We start from the raw sequence: 24,578 nt of genomic DNA on the forward strand, positions 1-24,578 counted from the left end.
TCAGAATCAGAATCAGCTTTATTCGCCAAGTGTGCGCAAACACACAAGGAATTTTAAGAAGCTCTTGGTACATACATGCATACATACATACATACATACATATATACATACATATCTGACATGAGAACAGAAACATTTAAATAAGACTTAACAATAAATAATAATGTGTATGAATCTGGAACAGAAGATTAATGTACATATTTGTGCATTAATTACTCTATATATACAGCTGTATAAAAAAAATATGCATATGTATTTACATAGTACTTGAGAGAGAGGCAATAATTAGAGATGGAGATGGCATGGGGGAAAAGGTGAAGATGGATGATAGCTGGACAGCACAGGCTTTGAGGCAGGCTGGAGAGACACCGTCTGGGCCTTTGGCTTTCCTTATCTTCTGTCTCCTGAAGACTTTGCTTACATCATCTTCACAGATCTTGAGTACAGTTTGAGAAACAGTAGGGGGGAGGGAGGGGGAGGGTGTTGATGACTGTGCTGTGAGACGGTCGGAGTGGGTGTGGGGTGTCAGACCAGGCTTTTGCTTTTCAAACCTGCAGTAAAACTCGTTCAGGTCTTCAGCCAGTTGTTGATTGGCCTCAGTGCTTTTTGTTTCTTTAGCTTTCCAGAGTATGATGATGTATAAATCTCAATTTCAAAAACCAAAATTGACCCATATGACTGGTTTAGTGGTCCAGGGTCACATATGTGTTTTCTGAATTTCTGACAGTATTTATGCACAATAGGCCTATTTATATTCTTATTTTGCTAGTACTCAGATAATGTATCTTTTAAGCATGTTTATTAACATTGTGAATTTTATTATTATTATTAATCATAATTATTATTAACCATAATTTTTTAATATATTGTATTAACTATATATTTGTAATAATTGCTATTATTATTTTAAATTATTATTATTATAACTTATAATAATATTGTCAGCATACGGTGTGTACCAGGAATAGGACTGAAGAATCAGAGTGCAATTCAAACACGGAATACTTTAATAAACCACTCAGGAACTAAACATGACGGAGAACGGACCCAGACTAAGGGAGAGCTGAGGGCTTATAAGCAAGAACCAAACAAAGGGAACTAATGAGATGATTAATCAACACAGGTGGAAACTAATTAACTAATCAGGGAACACAGTATAGGTCACCGGCAGGAAGAACAGAAACAAGGGAAATCTAAACAGAAACAAAACATAAACGTGACAAATATATTATAATAATTATAATTATTTTTATTAATATTATCTTGTTTTAAGCATTTTTAAATTCTTTTTTTTGAAAACAAGACAAAGATATCAAATAAGAATAATATTTTTTTTGCACTGTAATAAATTAAGACATAATATTTGCTTTGTTTTGATGGTGTGTGTGTATAATAGTATTCTGTAGTATAGTATTCTTTATTTTAATGTTCTTGTATTTGTTTTTGCAGTATTAGTTTTTTTTTTCTAATATTTGATTTTCATATTCATAGCAATTGAGTATTGGGCAAAATATCATCATCTTCTATTAAGAAATATTGATATTCACAGCTGAAATCACTCATTAGTTGAATATCGGTCTCCAGACTCCAGACCAGGCGAATTATAATCCTTAACAGCTCTTTAACTGACAATGAAACAAGGCGGACATGATTATATCTGTAAGACATTCCCTCTCAAGGCACTTTGCATGTCCTTGTTGTTTGCTGTGACAGTGACTTATTCTTCAGGTGAAGAGGTGCTCAGAGCTTCACATAATGAGAGGGACAATAATCGTCAAGCAAAATGTGCAATTGAGAAATCACAACATCATGCCTTCTTTCCCACCCTGATGCCTTTTCTTTTTTTTCTCTCTTGTAGTTCAGTATCAGATGGAGATGATGAGAAGTTTGCGCCTTGTAAATATTGATCATCTTCATGTGGGTTGGTACCAGTCAACCTTCTATGGTTCTTTTGTCAGCCAGGCCCTTCTGGACTCTCAGTTCAGTTACCAGCACGCCATCGAGGAGTCAGTTGTGTTTATATATGTTAAACTTAGTTTCACTCTCTCTCTAAAAACTGCGCTAGACTGTATTAATAACTGCATTATCAAAGCATTAACTGTATTATCAATGCATAATCATTTGCTCTAAAATCTCTAAAATGACGTATTAGAATTATCAATGTAGGCTTATCATTCCTTTTATATATATATATATATATATATATATATAAAAACCATAAGAGGAATAGAAATACATTACATTGTTTCAATTTTAAAAAATTGAAGAAAAAAAAATCTAATCCAATTTCAAATAAATGCTCTTCTTTTAAACTTTCTATTGATCAAACCATCCTGAAAATGTATCACAATTTCCATAAAAATATTAAGAAGCAACTGTTTCAACATTGGAAATAACAAGAAATGTTTCTTGAGCCCCAAATCAATCAACGTAATAGAATTAATTTCTGAAGAATCATGTGACACTGAAACATTCAAAAAATGCTGTGGCCTACTTTTCTAATAATTTAATGGCCTACATTTGGCATGTTTTTGCATGGTGTCTGAGGTATTTAGCTGTCCTTTCTGGTATCACCAGATTGCTTTTTTTTCTCCTCTGGACTTCTCTATCTCTATTTCTGTACATACAGAGAGAGAGAGAGAGAGCAGCATGTTTCAGCACCCCTCACCCAAACACACACACTTCTTTTCTACTGCACTGTTTGCTCTACCACTTTCCCTTTTCTCTCTCTTCGTCTCTCTACCCCATCGTTTCTTGGCTGTGGACAGCATTCCCCCCTTGTGTAAACAGGAGGCTGGTGTGCGTAGCGGGCCCGGCAGCAGCCTTGTCTAGACAGGGTTTCCTCCCCTCTGTTTATTTAGCCTGCTATCGCAGAGCTGATGTGTACCTTCAGGAGTGGATTCAGGACCCGGACACCCCCTCATCCACCGGCACAGATGCCACCCATCCCAGATGTCGATGGGGCGATGGCGGCACGAGGGTGGCGGAATCGTCAGACAAGCTGCATTAACAACAGATCTGTTTCCCCAAACTCACACAAACAAATGTTGTACACCTCCACTCGCCCACCTAACTGGGACAGACGCACGGTAAACGCGCTCTGATTCCAGCACTGATTTGGGTGAAAACATAAACATAAAACTTTAACGGTTCTTCGCACCCCTCCTTCATTCACGCCCCCTGTCCTTTTCTCGGTCTCGTGGTCCACGCTGTCTGTAACTTTCCTCAGACTTCCCCCTCAGGCCAGATGTGGATCCCTATCAGAGTGTTTGTTCAGTCTCCTCCTTGTGGTGGCAAGCAAGCGCTCCTCACTAAAAATATCTCAGACACCTAGCAGCTGCCAGAAACCCCACCCTGCACCAAGTGCACTCTCCACATGAACAATGTAAGCATTCAGAGGGCCGATGGGTCCACAAACTGAGACTTGATAGACGTGGTTTTGTATGTTCTTCTAGCTCTCAGGTACTAGGGGGTGGTTTTTAAAAAAAAAAAAGTGCCTAAGGACATGTAGTGGGACTAGTTGAGACGACTAGTGATTTCCTGATTCATCACACATCATGTCATTCATGATTCAGTTCCTAGTATTTATAGTTTATTCATATACATATACTAATTTTATATTTTTTTATTATGATATGCAATAAAATTTGAGAAATCATTGCTGAAAGCTTGATTTTCTGCACATTTTAGTAATGGGAGAAATTAATAAAATTAGGGATATCTCATCCATCCATCCAATTAATTCACAATTTATGAATTCTTAGGATTTTTTTAGAAATGTTATGGCTGTATGTTTGATTTTATACATGTTAGTAATTGGTGTAGTTGAAAAAAAAAACCTGTTAAGTAGATTTCAGGAGTGTTCATATTTTGGCCAAAAATTTGATTTAAATACAAATTATTCTTTACAGATAATATTATCATGCTATATTATCATTATCATAACATGAACTACACAAGTCATAGAGACCACTTTGCAATACACTAAAAACCAATCGACACCTTATAGAAATCACAATGCAACATACTAAAAACCTCTTTGAGCATCACAGCAACTTTTACATTAGCTAGCACCAGTCAATTTCTTTTTCAGATCTGTTTTTATTATGAATGAATGATGAATGAATGATGTATTTGTATAGTGCTTTATTGTGTATTGCTGTACACCCAAAGCGCTTTACAATCATGTGGGGGGGTCTCTCCTCAACCACCACCAGTGTGCAGCATCCACTTGGATGATGCAACGGCAGCCACAGTACAACGGCGCCAGTGCGTTCACCACACACCAGCTACAGGTGGAGAGGAGAGAGAGTCATAGAGCCAATCAAGTGGATGGGGATTATTAGGAGGCCATGATTGACAAGGGCCAGTGGCGGCAATTTGGCCAGTACACCGGGGTTACACCCCTACTCTTTACGAGAAGTGCTATGGGATTTTTTGTGACCACAGAGAGTCAGGACCTCGGTTTAACGTCTCATCCGAAGGACGGTGCTTTTTGACAGTATAGTGTCCCCATCACTATACTGCACTATTATGCACTTCTGTGCAGTTCTGTATTTGTGTTTTGTATTTATCATTTCAAGTTGTTACACTGTTGTTGCAAAAGGCATTGTGGATGGCATTCAGAAGTGGTGCCTAAATAAATCCTCAATCCTGATATTGATTCAGCCCACTCCATTTCAACAGGTACTTGAAGAAGACTAACTGAATCTTACCTTTGTCTGAGCTGATCTTGAGATCTCCTTGAGTTGTTTTAGACTGCCATTTTTATGTTTAAGTTTCATGACAGTATGAAAAGACAGACGATCATCTTTCCACAGTGTCTAAATGCATTTAATATCAGAACAGAGCTGTGCTATAAATCCTGTCTTTGGATAATGGATAGCGGGCAGAGCTGACTGGCAAGTTTTGCCCATCTTAGACAGAACATTAATGATTTTATTTTATTATTTTTTTCCTGAAATGTCAGCCTTCTGACAGTGAGATTAATTCACTCTGACTGGCTGACAGTTCTGTTCCCCTGTTAGATTAACACATACTGCATCTTTTCAAATTTAATATCTTCAATTTTACTTTTCGTATGTCTGTCGTAACAGCCTTTACTGCCTTTGTTTTTTGGTCTCGGCACAAAGATGTGTATTGTTTTTGAAGTTTATAGATAGTACCCTGTGTTGAGCAAGTCAGAACACTTTGGTTTGTTTGCTGTCTTCAGAAAGACCATCCATGTTTTGTCTTTGGTTCTCTTTCTCTGTAGATCCCCTCAAGACAGCCCAGGGTTCTTTGTGTTTGAAAGCCTACAGGTTGACCCCAAAACTCATGGAGATCTGTAAAGATAAGGACTTCTCAGCAGATGGGTAAGCCTTTAAATCCCTGGGGCTCAATGAAGTTAATGCAGATGAACTAGTGTGTGTGTGTGTGAGAGAGAGCGAGCGAGAGAGAGATAATTTAATATTCTTAAAGTTAGTATTGTTATAATATTACAATATATTATATACTTATATGTAAATGTTGTAAAGTTTACTTTTTTTTTACTTCAGTTGGACTGATATTAAATATAGAATTTTCTTTAAAAGGATATATTTTTTATTTTTTAAATGTATTATATTATATTATTATTTTTGTATATTCTTCCTAAATGTATTTATAAAGGTGTCTTATAACTTTTTTTATTTTACATATTATTTTACTTTTAAGTTATATATTGTTGCAGTCAAAATCTAGCATTTTTGTATTGGTGGATGATGGATTGGCTGAGAGTCTGGATAAAGGGTGCATTCCCTTGTTTACTTCAGTCTTCCTTGTGGTTTGGTTTGAGATTTTCTCTTAAAATTCTGATCTGAAAAAATAAAAGATCAAAACAAAAACTGCCTTTTGAAATCAGTCGACTAATCAGCCTAGAGTGCTTGTCTAATGGAGCGATTAGTAATGGAGACGAGTTGAAATCATCCAATCATTTAATTAGAGTGATCTGATCACATAGTGCCTCTCACTCCCACATTGCAGGAGACTCAACCACAAGCAGATCCTAATAAGGGAGATAAAGTCAGAAAATGATTGGGAAAGAGTGGGGGAAGTAGAAAGGGTGTTCAAAAGAAAGGTAGCTAAAGAAAGCAAGTTTGCTGTGTTTTTGTCTTTATACACAAACATTTCGATTGGTTTTCAGTATGATGGGTGGCACTGCCCACTGTGAATTCTGATTTGGCCATAATCCTGCTCCTCCTGATTGGCTATGATTGTCAAATCGCACAGCCATTTCACTTTCAAAATCTGTCTGACAAATTGCTTGAAATTTGACATTTTGTGCCTAGTTTGGTCAGAGTGTTGGCTTGCTGTTCCCAAAAATGGGATGTCAAATCTTTGACGGGGTCACTTCCAGATTCTGACACTTGTCAATGACAATGAAAATGTCTTTTCTGTGTGTGCAGGCTGAAGAAGGCTAGTGTGGGTTTTGAGAACATGTTCGAGGAGGTGCCCATTGTCATCAAGAACTCTCATCTCATCAGCGTTCTCCTGTGGGAGCTGGAGGACAAATCCACTGCTGCAGACAAACACGAGCTCTTGAACCTTTCCAGCAGGTCTGACCACACACACACATTACTGTACAAGTGAAGTATTTCCTAATGTGAACGAGGACATGTGTAAATTTATACTAGCGCTGAGACATCCCTAATGATGCTTGCTCACATTAGCAGTAACTCATCTCTGATGAGGACTAATGAAGAGGTCAGTGCCGCCCAGGTGATTTGCTCCTAAAGGACGTCTGCTTTTAATGGCTTTCCTGCTAGACTATCTAAATAAAAGGCTTTTCCTAACAGTGAAACTGTTCATTAGACAGTCCTCAAGACTTTTCTTGAACGTGAAGTGAACATTAAAATATGACAGTTCACAAGCAGCTTTACTCTTCATTCTGACAGAAGCTAGACATCTCTTACCTTTATCTGACAGAACAAATGTGGGGATGAATTTAAAGGCACAATTTTTAGGAAGGGTTTTACCGTGCATTAAAACCCACTGTCTCTAAATTCATCCCAAGCACCAACGTGACAATGGTGTTGACAACAGAACGTCAATTCTGCTGCACATTCTTTGCCTTTAACAGTAACATTTGAAAACATTTGCTGACGGCTTTTAAATCATGTTTTGCAATGTTCCTGTTTTTAATAGTATAGGTTTTATTTTGTGTTTGTGAGGACTATGATAGATTTCTGCAATAAAATATCAGAATCCGAATCAGAAAGAGCTTTATTGCCAAGTGTGTTTACACACACATTTAATTTGTCTTGGTATCAGGAGCTTCCAGTACAGAAAGTACAGACATAGTGCAGACATACATATAATTTAAGGTAATAAAACACTAATAATAAAGAGAATAGACAATACATTTAAATAATAATAATAATATAGTAATAAAATATAGAAAAAAAGAAATTATATTAAAGTATAATATTAGGCCCATGTATTTGTTGAATGTCAGAAGTTTATTTGCATGTTTTTATTGAAATTTTTTTTTGTATACAATATACACTACTGTCCCAATAGTTTGGATTAAAATAGATTTATTTTAAATGAAGAAATACTTTTTTCAACAAGGATACAATTGATCAAGTGACAGTAAAGACACAATGTTACAAAATATTTCTGTTAAATAAATGCTTTTCTTTCAAACCTTCTATTTGTCAGAGAATCCTGAAAAAATATTAAGCAGCACTGTTTTCAACATTGATAATAAACAGACATGTTTCTTGAGCACAAAATCACGTTATAGTGATTTCTGAAGGATCATGGGACACAGAAGACTGGCATAATGGCTTATGAAAATATCTAAAAATTAAATATATTAAACAAGTTAGTAGTAATATTTCACAATATTACTGTTCATTATTTATTACAATCTTACTGTGTTTTTAACAAATAAATGCAGCCTTGGTGAGCATAGGATAGGACTTGTTTCAAAAACATCAAAAATTCTTACCGACCCCAAACTACACTATAGCCCAGTTGTGGCAAGAAATATTCTAGAATTATTGGAAAAAATTCAAATGAGTTTTCTCTGACCCTCAAAGAGATGATTGTCGTGAAGAACCTGTCTTGTTTTAACCATACTAGATGTATTTGTAGACCTTGCACTTTTCTGTGAATCCTGACATTGAGGGTTTAATGATGCTGAGTTTGAGTATTCTTGTGTAAACAGATAAGCTCTGTTTTGCATAGGTCATAACAAAGGGCAAACTCGCAGCGCTTGTTGAATCAGTGTGCATGAGGTCAGGCGGCTAAAACAAGCACTCGATTTGGGAATAATAATTGACACTTTAAAATCTAGTCTAAATTAGCTTAAATGATAAAATGACACTTAATCCACTCACAGTTTTTGGGAAAGATACAGGAGATGCAAGCAACACCATTTTCACTCCCATTTTGCATGGCTGCCTTGATCTTACATTGATTTGAGTTTTTTAGGAAGTCTTGTTTAATTTGGGTTTGCTCTATATAAACAGCTCTTTTCTGTGGAATATATAATTGAGAAATAGATGTTAATATGAGCGCTTTGAAGAGGAGCCGGCTCATTTTATGAATGATAATTTTCTATAGATCATTGTGCTGGTCAATTTTCTTCTTCAATTCCCTTGTTTGTCAGGGTCGGCCCTCAGTGATCTCGCAGATGAGACGATATATCAGATGCTATCAATATTTCACACACTTTTATTATTTCATTTCTTTTCCACTCTCATTTTTTCTTAATTGAAATTCACTCGCCATGTAAGGATCTGTGGGAAAGGGAGGGGAAGTTTGAGTTTCCAATTATCATTTTAATCTTTTAATTATTTTCAGAGCAGCTATGGTTGAGATGATGCTTTTTGGGACAGAAACATTCATTTTTGCTGCTGCTTTTGAATTGTCAAAAGTCCAAGAGGGGTTTGAAGGTCTCTCTCAGCTGACTAGAAAGGGAATATTATCTTTTTAATTTGTCTCTCTTAATTCGGCCTGCCAGATTTGTTTTTTTCCAGATGAAAGGAGGAACCTTCGTCGCGTTGCGGACGACTTGAAAGAATTCATTCATAATTACCTCCCTCTCCGAAACTAGAGGTTCACATGCGCATACACACAGATGCATAAACACTCACGCATGGGTAGATGATAAAAACATCAACAAGCATTATATTTTTAAGCATTTATGTATGTGAATGTTTAAGAAAAAGGATGTATTTTAGATGCTACAACTTCTTAAATCAAATATGATCTTTTCTTATTCAAGTAGTCCTGCGGTGTGACAATTTAATATTTTGAAAGTGCAGATATTCCAGGTTGTCTCTAAATTAGTATAATGTGAGTATAATATATATATAATATAAAAGTATAATATGAGGTCCTAAACAAGACATTTTATTTTATTTTATTTTATTTTATAGAGGGATAGATTCCATAAAAATGGTGTACGTTTATATAATACATTTATATAATTATATAATAATATTCATAATAATAAATTATAATAATAAATATTTTGAATATTACATTCCTGTTATATTAAAAAAAAATTTGTTTGCAATCCTTAAAGTAAATCATCAATGTGTATTAGACTTATGCTGCAGGTAACATATATACAATTATATATAACATATATATTTTTAATTAATTTTAGCACGATTTCATGGTTAAAAATTATTTGGAAAAATTATTTTTAAATGTTTTTATCTGCTGACAGTGTCAACAACCTGCGTGCCTACCATCCGTGTTTATAAACGCAGATTTTATTTTTTTAAATAAGTAAATACCATGAATGATTCTTTTCTCCATTTTTTTTTCCCTCTGTCTTTTCTTTTAATCGCTCTGTTTTCTCTCTCTCTCTCTGGACGTGATTTGCTCTTTCTTTAAACACCAAAATACCAGAAACACTCACAGACAAGGCGGATTTATCTGTGGCTTTTCTGTTTCGTTATTTTTCCTGATTTCTTTTTTCGTCTTTTTCTTCTTCCCTCCCTCCGTCGGGTTCTCCACATCTGTTTAAGTTATCTCTTTGCAGTCTGGTGTTACCCTAGAAACCAAAGCAAACACTGAACCACTGCAACCGTACTAACACAATACCTCCCTGTCTTTCCTCTCTCTCTCACTCTCCCATCCTTCCCAGCAGGCTCACTCCTCATCTGGGGGTGAAATTGAATTGAGATTTTTTTTTTTTTTTTAGCTAAATGAAATAAGAATTATGAGTTTTACAGTATTTTGGCATTGGGTCATGATTTGGGTGGGTGTGTGAGAATGTGTAAGTCTGGGGCAGCAACAGCCCCAATTTAAAAAATGAGCTCAACCCTCTGGTGGGTCCAGTGCTAGCCCTTCTCTATTCCTTTTAATATTTTCTTCTCTTTTTCTCTACCTTTTCTCATGTTCTTGGCACCCTGGTTCTCTGGCTCCCTTAAATAGTGTGTGTTTGCGTGTATTGCAGGCCAGATCCACATCAATGTCTTTAGTTTCCACAGTGATTTAGACTCACATACAGTGTATATATATATATATATATATATGTATGTATGTATGTACATATATCTCACCTCCCAGATATATCTTTGTTGTTGCACAAAGCTTGGATACCTAGGAAGGGGCTCATGGGCAGGAGTTGCTTAATCCTTCATGGCTGTCAATACAGTGTTGTTAGACTTCCATCTGGCCTGAAAGTGGCTCCCCAAACCGCTAAACTCCATGAGCCGCGCTATCCCAGAGCACTCCGGTGGACTTCATTGACTCTACTCAATGATCTGGAAACGTCACTGGAATCTGTTTGGCCTCAAGTCTCCCATTAATTGGCCAGGAATGAGAGCGGGCGCCTCTGATTGTTTCCTCCACATAAATCCAACCAATCTGCACTCTAGTTGATTCCAGTAATGCAAGATTGCTTTTTTAGAATAAGAGGGGTGTCTGTGAGCCCACAGTGTTTTTGTGCTTATCCTAACCAGACATGATGCCATAATGCAGTGAGTGATAAAAGCTATCTCTTTCGTTTTTACTGTGGTGTTGTCTTATTCGGCCTATTTTTTTGTCACTTTTTTTATTTACCCGTGTGACTTATTTTCTTTTGTGAATCACACAATGAGAAATTCTGAATAATGTACTGGTTGCTTTTTCCATGCAATTACAATGAATCAGGAATGGTTCAAGCTTCAAAAAGGACACCAAATGCCATGAAATAAAATAAAATATTTTATTTTATTTTATTTTATTTTTTATGTCACCTAGTGTTTAATTTAAAAAATCTATAAAATATTCAAAGCCTGAAGTCATACAAGTTCTGTAAACACCCCAATATAAGTTGATATTCTGTGCTTTTCTCCTCCAGTGAGCTGTTAACTGCTGCAGCCAGATCATTTAGTGAGCTGAACTCAAGAACTGGCTCAGTCCAAATCGTAAATCATTTAGACTGGTTTTGTGAACTGAATCAACTGATTCGTTGAGGTCTGACTCAAAAGAATAATTTGTTTCTGAATCAGGCATGCTGGGGTGAATGTCAAGATTAAATAACTATTCATTAAATAACTACTTAAATACATTTTTTTCCTTACACAAATCTGTTGTATAGATTCAAAAGACTTTGAATATACTGATAAAAATTTTAAAAAATGTATTATATTGAAGAAAAGCAACCAATATATTATTTAAAAATGTTTTTCGTTCCATAAAATAAATTTAGTCATACAGGTTTGGAACAACATTTGGGTGAGTAAATAATTTTCTTTTTTTGGGGGGATTAACTATGCCTTAAAATATTGTTTCTTTTAGTGTAGACAGACAAATTATGTGACACTTGTCTTGTCTTGTTAGAATAAATTGTCTGTTTCAGTGCAGACAGACAAATTACTTGTCATGTCACGTCTGGATACTGTCAACTCAGTCTCTCTGAAATCTGATGCTTTGTTGTAATTGTTTTTATGGTTGATCAGTACCTCTCATTGTCTGTGACACATTACTGTCATGTGTTAAGATAAGTGGTTTAGACTGACCTATGCTGGTTCATTGTGTGTTTTGGCTAGTGTGTTATGCTGTCGTGGTTTGCGATGACTCCAGATGACCCAAACCTTCCGTCAATAGTGCTCCAAAATAGGATGGTGTGATTTTAATGAGTCACCTTTCTCCTGCGGTTCAGCTTTTACTGGGACACCATGTTCCCCAGTTTGACCCTCAGCTCATGCAACTGCATCACTGACAGGTTCCACTAACCGTCATGGATGGTATTTTCTTTCCTAATCAAGTAATAGATAAACAACTTCCAATTGTCTTTTTAGGGGATGTTAATATTCACTGAGTCATTTGAGACTGCAGTCACTGGCGGTTTATTCATGAAGCCCATTTTAGATCAGCAGAGTTTTGTTTTGATTTGTTTGTGTGTGTTTCAGACAGAGCGAGAAACAGAAATGGTGAAATGTTAATAAATATGCTAATGAAAGCCAGGAGATGCAGATAGGGGGTGCAAGTGTATCTGTGTTGCTGAGCTTTTGCTGGGTTTGTGGCTTTACTTAGCTTCAATTTAGGGACAAAACTGTTCCCAGAACATAGCTAGTTCTTGAAGGTAAAAATGATTCATACATTTTTTTTGTTGTTGAAACATTAAGTGTCATGGTTAGTTTTATACTGTAGAAACTACACTTCCAGTCAAAAGTTTTTGATCAGTAAGATTTTTAATGTTTCTTTAAAGAAGTCTCTTCTGCTCACCAAGCCTGCATTTATTTGATCCAAAATACAGCAAAAGCAGCAATATTGTGAAATAGTTTTACTATTTGAAATAACTGCTTTATATTTGAATCTATTTTAAAATGTAATTTATTCCTGTGATCAAAGCTAAATTTTCAGCATCATTACCCCAGTCTTCAGTGTCACCAGCTTTTACTGGGACACCATGTTCCCCAGTTTGACCCTCAGCTCATGCAACTGCATCACTGACAGGTTCCACTAACCGTCATGGATGGTATTTTCTTTCCTAATCAAGTAATAGATAAACAACTTCCAATTGTCTTTTTAGGGGATGTTAATATTCACTGAGTCATTTGAGACTGCAGTCACTGGCGGTTTATTCATGAAGCCCATTTTAGATCAGCAGAGTTTTGTTTTGATTTGTTTGTGTGTGTTTCAGACAGAGCGAGAAACATAAATGGTGAAATGTTATTAAATATGCTAATGGAAGCCAGGATATGCAGATAGGGGGTGTAAGCATGTATTTATTACTGAGGTTTTGCTGTGTTTGTGGTTTTAGAAGATGGCCGAATATGGCGCCGACGGTGATGGCTGCCTCCGTGGCATGCTCCCGTGGCTATATCCCTGCAATCAGTTTCACCAGAGACGAATTGTTGGACATTCATTCTGATTTACTTAGCTGTAATTTAGAGACAAAACTGTTCCCAGAACATAGCTAAACCTTGAAGGTAAAAATTATTCATAAATTATTATTATTTTTTTTTTTATAGGTCATGAACATTATGGGTCATGGTTAGTTGTATAGAAACTATAAAGTGGTTAACTTTAATGGTAATACAGTTAACTATTAAATAATAATAATTATTATAGTAATAATAATTAGTAATAGTAATAAGTAATATAGTCATAAATAATAATAATTATCATTGCATTATTGCTTGATGTTTTTGGTTATATATTTATATAAATTATATATAAACAAAAAAATCAAGCAATAATGCTGTCATTGATGTCTGTCGCAAATGTGCATTGAAAAAAATGAAAAATTATTTCCATTGTCAATGTAACAAAAATATATTTCTAATACAAATAATTCAAAATACAACGCACATGGCCTGAAGAAAAACAAAAAACTATGCACAGCAAATTTGGCATGTAGGCATGTGAACCTATATTGTTGGTGTGTCTTTATGAATGCATACTGCTGGCATGTGTGTTGTATGTGGGTATATATACAGTAAAAGAGTGTGTGTGTGAAAGAGATTCAGATAGCGGGAGAGGGGAAGATCCATAGAGCTCTTTGGACTCTGAATAATGAGGTGCATGGTAAAAGATGGAGGTCATACAGGGATGCTTGCCCTCATTCATCAGAGCTGGCTTGCCTCCACAGAAAGACTCTTCATAAACATTAAAAACTGCTTCCAGGGCCACACACACATACACACATACTCTCTTTCTCTTTTCTCTCTTTTAGTCTCCACAGGCTTGCTTTGTTGCCAAACTTGCAGAGCCAGCAAACTATATAACTTGCCCTGTAGGGGCAGTTAAAGGAGAAAAAAAAATCTGTGTATGTGATTTTTATTTATTTTTTTGCTGTTCGGAGTCCAGTTAAGCTGTGGTTTGCGGTACAATCTTCTATTTAAATATACAGTGAGCAGATTCCCTGAAGTTGTGTCGTCTTTTTTGTTCACTGCCGTTTGGTCATCAGTCCTAATCTGAATTTGTGTTCCTTTGCAATCCACAGTCTTCTGGGTCTTGTTCTCTGTGTTTTGAAAATGTAGTGGAGGGTGCGTCTACGGTTTGCCGCTGTACTTCTGGAGTGTCACAACATCGTAAATCAACTGTAAATCAACATTTGCTAAGGAGTAGAGTCATGCTTTTGTAAAACATTTTATTTTAGTATGCAGTCAGTTTGCTTTCTGTCACATCACCTGTTAACAGACCCATTTTGGCATTCATTTGTTGAACCGATCTGTGTATACTAAAGCCACAAAATCCATAATAATATATTGGTCGATATTAGGGATGTTTTTATTAATTTTAATTATTTATTAATATTGGCTGATACTGGATATTTAACTATACATGCTCATACATTACCTTTGCCTTCAACGTTTAAGTTAAACATGAACTTAAATAGTTAAATTATTGTTAGTTAATAGTTTAATAACAATGTTAAATGTAATCTTTAGAAAATCTGATTAATTTATATTCATTGTAAGATAAAGTTAAATTTTATAAGGGAATTAAGTATTATTATTTAAGCTCAGGTTTTGAGAGGAATCGAATCTGAAGATTCGAAGTCAACCTGATTAGAACTGATTTCAAATTTGATAGTTTACACTTTATCAACTGTTCGTCCAGCGAGACGTTAACATCCGTGTATCTTAACAATTTGAATATTTGTATTCTCCCTGGCCACAGGTTAATACATGCTTTTGATAAGTTATAAGCTACGAGCTAGGTAACGTGATCTGGGCAAGGTTTAACTTTAAATTACATATACACAAGACAATGATTCTTTATAAATGAAACAACAGTTTATTGGCTATTCTAGATTACATTAAACTAACACATACACACATACACACAAAAGGTTCAGGATAATGAGTTAACAGAGTTGCATGAAGTTCCCAAAGTTCTAACACTCGTTTTCCACGAGTTCTTTAAATTCAACCTGAGAAAATCACAAAGCAGAGATTAACAGCAGCTACGCTAATTATGTCTCTATTTGTTTCTCTGTTTTTGCCACGGGATTGACATCCTGTGGTAACTAGGATTTACACAAGCTTCAGTCTGGATCTAGAACACCTGAGAAGAGATGATGCCAACCCCTCAGATGATGCCAACCCTGAAACTACATACAGAACTACCACATTTTGCTATTTTGCACATTTAATTATTTTATAATTGCTGTTAATAGTGTTCATCGTCTTTTTTATTACGTCTTAAATTGATTTTTCCGTACATTTCTGCCATATGTACATTAATTGACAGTCACCACTGATAAGCTACCACTAAATATTGTAGAAACTTAATTTGCTGTAAAGTTGCTTTGCAATGATTTGTATCGTGAAAAGCGCTGTACAAATAAACTTGACTTGACTTGACTTGTTGTAATCTACTTTTTAAAATCTTTATTTTACACAAAATAGTATAGAATTTTAAAGCCAGCTATTTATTGGTTATTGGCCATAACAAAAATAATTATTATCTTATCATAAAGGGTGTTATTAAGCAGGACTTGTCATAAAAGGCACCAATGTTTGGTATCGGAATTACATTACAGTTTACAATTACTCTCGTGCTTAACAAGGCTGATCAATTTGATCAAAAATAGAGTAAAAATGTTTTCTATTTTAATATTTTCTGTTGTAAAATGTAATTTATTCCTGTGATGTGCTCAAAAAACGTTTTTTCTTATTTTCATCAATGTTGCAAACAGTTGTGCTGCAAACTAATACTTTTTTCATTATTCTTATAAATAGAAAGTTCAAAAGAACAGCATTTATACAGCATTGAAATATAAATCTTTTGTAACATTACAAATGTCTGTACTGCCACTTTTGATCAATTTAATGTGTCCTTGCCAAATAAAATGATTAATTCCTCTCTCTCGCTCTCAAAAAAAAAGAAAAAAAGGAAAGAAACTTACTGACCTCAAACTTCTGAATGGCAGTGTACATACATACAGAAACAGTTCATTTGGTAAGTAATAAAGTTGATTAGCTGTTCCAGGCTTGTTGACCAGGTCATAAAGCTGGTTTGTGGCTCGTCCAAGATCTACTAGCTTGGACTGAGTAATCACAGACTTGGAGAAGTTGCAAACCAGCTACCATGTTCCAAAAGACTAATCTGGTTTTATCTGGATTTTTCTAGCAGCTAATGAGAGATTTCTTTGTAGTGCACATAGACCTTACAAGAAGATTTGGTGCTAACATAAATCTGTGTGGATGTGCACCAGGGTATACATGTTCATGCATGATAGAGAGCTGCTCCTGGTTTGTCCGCACCCCCAGGATCTCCCTTCTCCACATACGTCCAGCAATTTTCTTCAAGATTAATGGAACATGCTGGCGAGGCTAATTTGTTGTTAATGGGGTTTGCGAAGAACAGATAAACTGCTTTTGAAGACATTTTCCCAATCCTTGGTCCTATGGGTTGCTGTCCTGTTATAAAATATGGATATCATTCTACTACAGTTAAAGTGGGACCTGTTTTGCATATCGCATGATGTATGCGGAATGTGATGAATTATTAATGAGGAATCCGTGTTATCTGCTTTTTTATTATTATTCTGTGTTACTCTATTGATGGTTAAGATGCACTTTGATCATTTGACTTCCCTATAAGATTTTGATCTTTATGGCATTGCCAAGATACTGGCACAGTTTTACATTTCTGATTCAAGCATACTGAAATTTCAATACAAGTGTGCTGTGAGCAAAAATCCTTTTATTCCCTGCTATTGAATAAACATTCTAAACATTCTATAACCATAGAAATTAAATATAATTGTAATTTTTTCCCCTAATTGATATTTTTGTCTTGTTTGAAGGTAAAATATTATTTAAAACAAGGTAAATGTAGCAAAATTGCATTAGATATAAAGACTTTTTTTTCTAGCTAATTTTTCCAAACCAAGTGAGAGTTGTGCTTAAAACAAGAAAACATAAATAAAAAAACATCATGTTTTAAGGATGTTTAGATATACTACAACTCAAAAGTTTGGGTTCAGTAAAAATTTTTTAGCTTTACCATCACAGGAATAAATTACTTTTTAAAATATATTAAAATAGAAAACCGTTATTTTTCATCAAGGTATTTAAAAAACAAACAAAACAAAAAACATGGTGTCCATCCTTATTCAAATTTTAAATGGTAGTATATTTGTAATTAACAGTTTTTTATTTTCATTAATAAAAATATTTATTTATTTATTGTTTAGCTTTGCTTTTTCTTTATTTCTTTATTGTGTGTGTGTAATGTCACTCCACATCAAACTTTCAGGATGTTTGTAACCTTGCTAAAAAATTTGGGACAACTATATAAAGGTCAAAAATGATCCAGATATTCTTTTGGTTTAACCTGAGTTTCTCCATAGCATGTTATTCATAAAATAAATGTATTTCTGTGTGCTGTAAGACACGATGGAGAAAAAGTATTCACCAATTAACAAGCAATCAAATACACATTCATTATTTCCATTATTCAGGCGTCTTCACCTTGTCGTTCCTCTGCAGTACTCATCTGGAGAGGAGCCTGCAGATGCTGATGGACCGCGTGGATGACATGAGTCAGGACATTGTCAAGTACAACAACTACTGCCGCAGTCTCAGCAAGCAACAGCAACAGAAACATCAGGTAATCCATCAAACGGCTACACCTGTCTTTTCCCACACCGTTTGTGCCATAGACGTGAATGATACCTCAAGTCATCCAGCTTGTTGAGAAAAGATTTTCACCTAGCAGACTGTGGAAACAAGCTAAGAAAGGATCCGAGCCAGAATATTACAGGGAGGTGGGAGTGGGCTGTGGACGACTGTGACACTGATATGGGGGAATGCACAGTTTTAAATGCTTTGATGTGCTGGTGGGATGAGAGCTATCATAAGCATGTAAATGCTAGTTACGGTTAATGGTAGCTTTGCTAGCGTGATGTCTGCTCAAGGGAAAACAGGTTGTCGTCACCACAAAGATCACAATAAGGGGCTTGCGCTGAATGAGCACTCTTGATGTTATGCTCTGTAAGATATAATTATAATACAGTTGTAATTGATTAAACTGTGCAACTCGAAACCTAGGAATTAGCTCTGAGGCTGTAATCAAAGCTTTGTTTCGAAAACACAGGGTGCACTTCAGAGGGTAAAGTTTTTAGCAATTAAAGATCTTACTCTTAAATCAGTGTTTATTTGTTAATGCACAGTACAGACAATATAAAGTGGGATTCTCCTGAAAAATGTCAAGAAATATTTGGATCATAATTCCCCCCCCAAGAGCAAAAGACAAAAATAGGAAATTATATTTTTTGTATTTTTGCATAAAGAGACCAAAGAATATTTTAAAGGTTGTTCTTACACATCTTCTCTCCTGTAAACAAACAAATAATTAAATATAAAATTGAAGGATACATTTTATGTAACTGTAAGGAAAATATTTGTTAATTTAAATATTTATTTTTTTTTAAATGTAAAAAATAATTGTTCTATATAATTATTTTTTATAGTAATAATAATAATAAATTCTTGAGCAGCAAATCAGCATATCAGACTGATTTCTGAAGGGTCATGTGACATTGAAAACTGTAGTAATGGCTGCTGAAAATTCTGCTTTGCCATCACAGGAATAAATTACATTTGAAACTATATTAAAATAGAAAACAGTTATTTACATTAAAACATTTTTTTTCACATTATTAAAGATTTTACTGTATTTTTGATCAAATGCAGCCTTGGTAAGCATAAGTGTAATAATTAATAATTATATAATAATAATAATTTTATACTTTTTCTTACCAACCCCAAACTTAAGAATGGTAGTGTAATTATACAGAAGCTGGTACACATAAGGATACGTCATGTACTGAAATTAAGCTAAATGTAAACTCCTAAACAAAATCGCAATGGTCCTACAAATAGTATTTATTGTCTCTATGAGTTTTAGAGGTGAAGTATGACCTTGATGTTTCTTCATGAGGTTCACCTGAGTTCAAGAGTTTTCATTCATTTTTAAATATAAGGCTGCAAATCTTCCTATTCATGCGAGAGTGTCTGGGACTTTGCAGCCAGCCAGCTAGCATTGTTCAGAATCGTGCCCACTGACTCCATGAAGTCAGTGAAGTTAAAAGAGATTTATTGAGTGGCTGTGTATCAAGGTCTGTATGAGACAGGAGAGGCGAGGTGGTAACGGCCTTCCTCGTGCTGGACTCTGATGCCCTAAACTTTGTGATTGATTGAAGTACATGTGACCTCCCAAATTCCTCTGATACCGCAATGACATAGCGATTCTCTCTTTATTTTCTCGTTTCTTTAAATCTAATTCCTGATGCAGAAAATGTGATTGATTACTAGTAGGCACAAAGGACACAATGCGCCTGGATTATCAGTGATTAGTTGAATGTTTACTCTGATGTATCCATGTTTCTTTTTCATTTTTTCAGCTGTCATCTTCACCTTCTTTTAAATACACCATCAGTCTTCTTTTTCTGCCACCTCTCCTGGCCTGTCATGGCCATCTTAAAAGGCTGCTTCTCAGAAGATTTGCTTTAATTCAGGCAGAGGTTAATAACAAAAGATAGGGATATCAAGTTTGGAATAACCATTATTCTTCATCTCTTTACAGTACATTCAGAGGCGGCAACAGGAGAACGCGCAGAGACAGAGCCGAGGGGAGCCTCCGCTTCCTGAGGAAGACCTGAGCAAGATGTTCAAGCCTCCTCAGCCGCCTCCACGAATGGACACCCTGCTCATTGCTAGTATGTAATCTTTCCTATTTATATGATATATCATATGTTTCATCATATATCAGGTTATTTATATGCATTTTCTATAAGTGGTACAAGCTATTAGAATTTGCTCAGTTTGGGAATTTTTCCCTCCTCGAGTATGAGCTCCATATTCTCTTCTTTATTCTACTATATGAGACATCTAAAGGTTCGAAATGGTTCAATTAAAAAAAAAAACTATTATTTCATATTTTGTCAGGCCTTACAGGATAAGTTGAAATATGTTTACACATTTTAAGCTGTGTATACATGCTTTAAGTGGATGATTAGTGTCTGCTCAGTAATAGAAGCCAAATCTCTGCTCTTGAGCATGAGGCATCCCAACACAGTGCTTGAGCGTCTCCTGCTCATTTCATCTCATTTGGATCAGAAAAGATTTGGACTTGTCCCTTTTTTCTGTCCTGTGGAGTTGAGATGGAAGGGAGAAAGGAAGGGAGGAGGGGTAATTTATGAGGAACATTACAGAGGCCTTGCCAGAGATTGATTTAAAGCAATTGTTTCTAACTTGTTATGGGGGTAGTATATTATAGATCAGCCACTGTCTGAGAGAAAATAGCTGGAGGAGGATGATATGTCTGTCATCTTGTACCTAACTCTAGAGTCATGCTGTTTACTCAGCAACATGCTGTTTCCGATTTTGAATGTTCAGCCTTTGAAATGGATTATATTATGGGACCTTTTTGCAGTCAAACTAAAGGTCCTAATAAATAACTGACGATGAGCAGTTTGATCTAATTTATTTATCTAATATTTGTTTTTTAAGGGCACAATGGTTGCAAACACATAATGCAGTTAAATTTTAAAAGTGATGTATTTACATTTATTTTAATTTATTAATATGTTCTGCATTATTTGTATAATAATATATACACTAATAGCAATATTAGTAAATAAAATATGTGATAAATATTGAATATATATTAGGGCTGTGCGAAATCGAAGAAAAATGCGATATCTTGTTAAATAATGCGTTATTCGATCTGCGATACGTAGACTTGTGCCGGTATTCGGTAAAAATGCGATATATCACGGTAATGAATATGCACGGTATTGTTATCGTGGGCACTTCTAAATACCGTGAATAATTATATATTACAAATTATTCAGAATTTTGAATGCATTCTAAGAATACTTTTCCCATCAACTGGTCAAAATGCACAACACCGCTGTATGCTGTGTGAAAGACGCCTGTGCACTCTGATGTAAACAAGTGCGGACATGAAGCACATGGTGGAACATGTGAGAGACGCTCTGGATGAAAGCGCACTTTCACTATCTGACAGCAGATTATTTTTTTACTTAATTTCAATACTGTGATAATACCATATACCGTAATAAAAGCATTAGCAATTAATCACAACATGAAAATTTGATACCGGCATATCCCTAGCGATACGATAGGCCTATCTCGCGAACTCCAAATCTGCTCCGCAGAAGAGACAAAATGCATGTCGTTCCAGGAAATCTATTGCTGTAGCTGAATAAACAGAAGATTGAACCACTTTCATTGATTCAACGCGACTAATAAACACACGATTGCGACCATATATTTTATGAGTTCTGTCTGTGCTTTCATAAAAAAACTATTTTAACAATGAAACAAAATAGCATATAATAGCCTACTATACAGAAATTTATTAAAGTAATCAAATAAAAAATAATGCACTGCATAGACTTCACCAAATAAATTAAACATAAATTGATTCATAACAAAGTTATACAATATTCAATCTCTTCCACAGCTCAGTGCGATTTTAACTCTTTTTTTAGTATCGAGCAAGAATGGCTGAAGACTGTATATGACAGTCACGTTACATGATTTGACTTATTTGGGATGTTACGTAGAAAGGGCGACAGCGCACCGCATTAAAAGAAAGGAACATTCATGTTTTCATAACCACTGGCCAAAATCAAAAACGAAACTAAAATAAAATCATCTTTGAGAGCAAGGCATACGCAACATGCATACTTTGTGTACAGGGAGGATCGGCTCTGTACATTGGCCGAGAAGTGCAAAGCAAATCACAATTCTGAAAACAAAATAACAAATTACAAACGCAAATGCAATTCTAAAAAACAAAATAACAATTCAGAAAGCACAACAACAATTCAGAAAACATTATAACAAGTCAGAAAACACAATAACAAATTCGAAAACAAAATAACAAGTCAGAAAACACAAAGACAAATCCGAAAACAAATTAACAAATCAGAACTTGTTATAATGTTTTCTGAATTGTTGTTGTGCTTTCTGAATTGTTATTTTGTTTTTTAGACTTGCATTTGCGTTTGTAATTTGTTATTTTGTTTTCAGAATTGTGATTTGCTTTGCACTTCTCGGCCACCGTAGCTCTGTGTACTGTACAAGAGCACGAGGCAGCAAGGAGTTGTTTTCTGCAACATATTGCACTTAATAACTATTTTTAGCTTTAAAACAAGTCGCGTAAGTAACAGTCGCGTGCCCAGTCTACTCTCTGCTATATGCGCTGACCTAAAACTTTGACTTTTCTCAATGTTTTGAAGTAGCCTATTATTAAAATAATTCAGATATCGCATGCCGTTGCGATATGCACATTTGCAATATTTCGATAATTTCGCTATATCGTGCAGCCCTAATATATATTTAAAACAATGTAATATTTAAATGAATATTTTATTTTATAAATGTTTTTTATATTTTATATTATTTTATTTGAATAATTATTGTATAATATGTGCACTTGTATGATCTGTATATGTACAGTAATAATAGTTTTAGTTATGATATAATATTAAATATATTTAAATAAAATATACTCTCTCTCTCTCTCTATATATATAAGATGCAATATTCAGTTATATTAAATAATAATTAAATGATAATTTAATTATGTTTAAAATATAAAATATAGCAGTCTAATAGGAGCCAGCTTTAACATTTAAAATCAAGATCAGAAGAGATGCAGACTAAACGGCATCAAGTAAGAGTATTTGTTTCCATGAGCAGCTCTTTGTAGTGCTTGGTCTATGGCTCAATTAAATGTTTGCAGGTGCTGTGGAGGGGAGCACCTCATCTCTCCCCATCTCTTAAGGTCTTTTAAACTCCTGTGGCGTGAGCAGCAGCGCTGCCAAGCGGAAAGCCAATCACCTAAGAACTCGACGGCCAGCCTTCAGTACATAATGGAGTACATTAACTGAGCCACTTCAGCAGACAGCCCACCCTGCCCCTGTTTCTCTGTTTCTCTCACTGTCTCTGATTTCTGTACCTTCTTCAACTCCCTCGAGATTTCTTTCTTTCTCACTGTCTCACGCCATTGTTTATTTGCCCTGAATTTTATATTTCTAATTTTTTCTTTAGGTCAAATCAGCACATACTGCCAAACCATCAAGGAGTTCACATCTCAAAACCTGGGCAAGCTTTTCATGGCTGAAGCTCTTCAAGGAACAAGCAGTTAGACTTGAGCCACCTGCATGATCCAATGATTGGTCATGGGATCATGCAGAGTCATCTGTTCTTTTTATGACTTTTTCTGTGGCTCATTTTAATACTTACAGTGTTCAATTGAATTGGTTTTCTCATTACTAGACGAAACCTATAAGCTCATAGGTGTTTCAATTCCCATCAGACAGGTAATTTTATTTAAGCATGTACAGTATAAAAGCATATTATGTGATTCACCAGTGATTTTTGAGAGGAACCCAATGTACCTGTCAATAATGTGTGAAAAGGGATGTTGGATGTTTGATAATAAATTGGATCGTGTCCCCTTTGTCCACTTTTTGAAATGCTCATTCAAGAGAGATCCTACTTCCAGCATGAATGTGTATGACACCACTAAAGGACCAGAAGATATGATAAACCCTCAAAAACAACTGTTTTTTTTTTTTTTATCTGTTTGTGTGTCATTTTTTTTCAGGAACGAGTTGTATTAGCAAGGGAGTCTTGAAGTCTTCTTGCCAACCTGTGACTGTGACTGTGATTTTTCTTTTTCTTAAAATTATTTGGTTAGAAATCTCACTCTAATTGTGTTAAATTAGAAAGGGGCAATTTAGGGGTCAAAACAGTCAATTTGTACAGGCCATTGTGCTATTCTAGCCAAATATGGATGGGAACAGTTGTAATTAGAGTACAGTGTTGTAACGCTGCCCCCTTCCCTGTCAAGTTTACAGCAGGAGTCTGCTGCTGGACATTAATTTCAGCCCACGGTTCAGACACTGGGGTTTGCTGCCCACCTCCTCTCCGCCGTCCACCCACAAACTACCCGCTACAGTCATTAGCCTTCAGAGAATGTATTTTAAAATTTATTTCCACTTCACTTCAGGTGATTAAAGCAGATAAACCATGACAATAAAACTCTTGAACTTCAGCCACCCCGATGGATGATTGCAAAGAGTTCGAGTCGTAATTGCAGCGATGAGC

The 24,578-nt window shown here is 35.3% G+C and overlaps 1 protein-coding gene across 1 annotated transcript in view; it reads left to right on the forward strand.

Moving 5' to 3' along the window:
- LOC107754279 (eukaryotic translation initiation factor 3 subunit H-B-like) overlaps positions 1-23,981 on the forward strand; it is a 67,544-nt gene extending 43,563 nt beyond the window's left edge. Inside the window, 7 exon segments of the mRNA XM_016570672.1 lie at positions 1,859-2,025; position 2,837; positions 5,255-5,354; positions 6,426-6,575; positions 17,919-18,039; positions 20,017-20,149; positions 23,517-23,981. Of these exon segments, the coding sequence (XP_016426158.1) occupies positions 1,859-2,025; position 2,837; positions 5,255-5,354; positions 6,426-6,575; positions 17,919-18,039; positions 20,017-20,149; positions 23,517-23,614 (770 nt within the window). The 3' untranslated portion in view covers positions 23,615-23,981.
- Positions 23,982-24,578: the final 597 nt, after the last annotated feature.

The sequence above is a fragment of the Sinocyclocheilus rhinocerous genome, unplaced genomic scaffold, assembly GCF_001515625.1.
Source record: "Sinocyclocheilus rhinocerous isolate Xijiao unplaced genomic scaffold, SAMN03320098_v1.1 scaffold262, whole genome shotgun sequence".
Taxonomy (NCBI): domain Eukaryota; kingdom Metazoa; phylum Chordata; class Actinopteri; order Cypriniformes; family Cyprinidae; genus Sinocyclocheilus; species Sinocyclocheilus rhinocerous.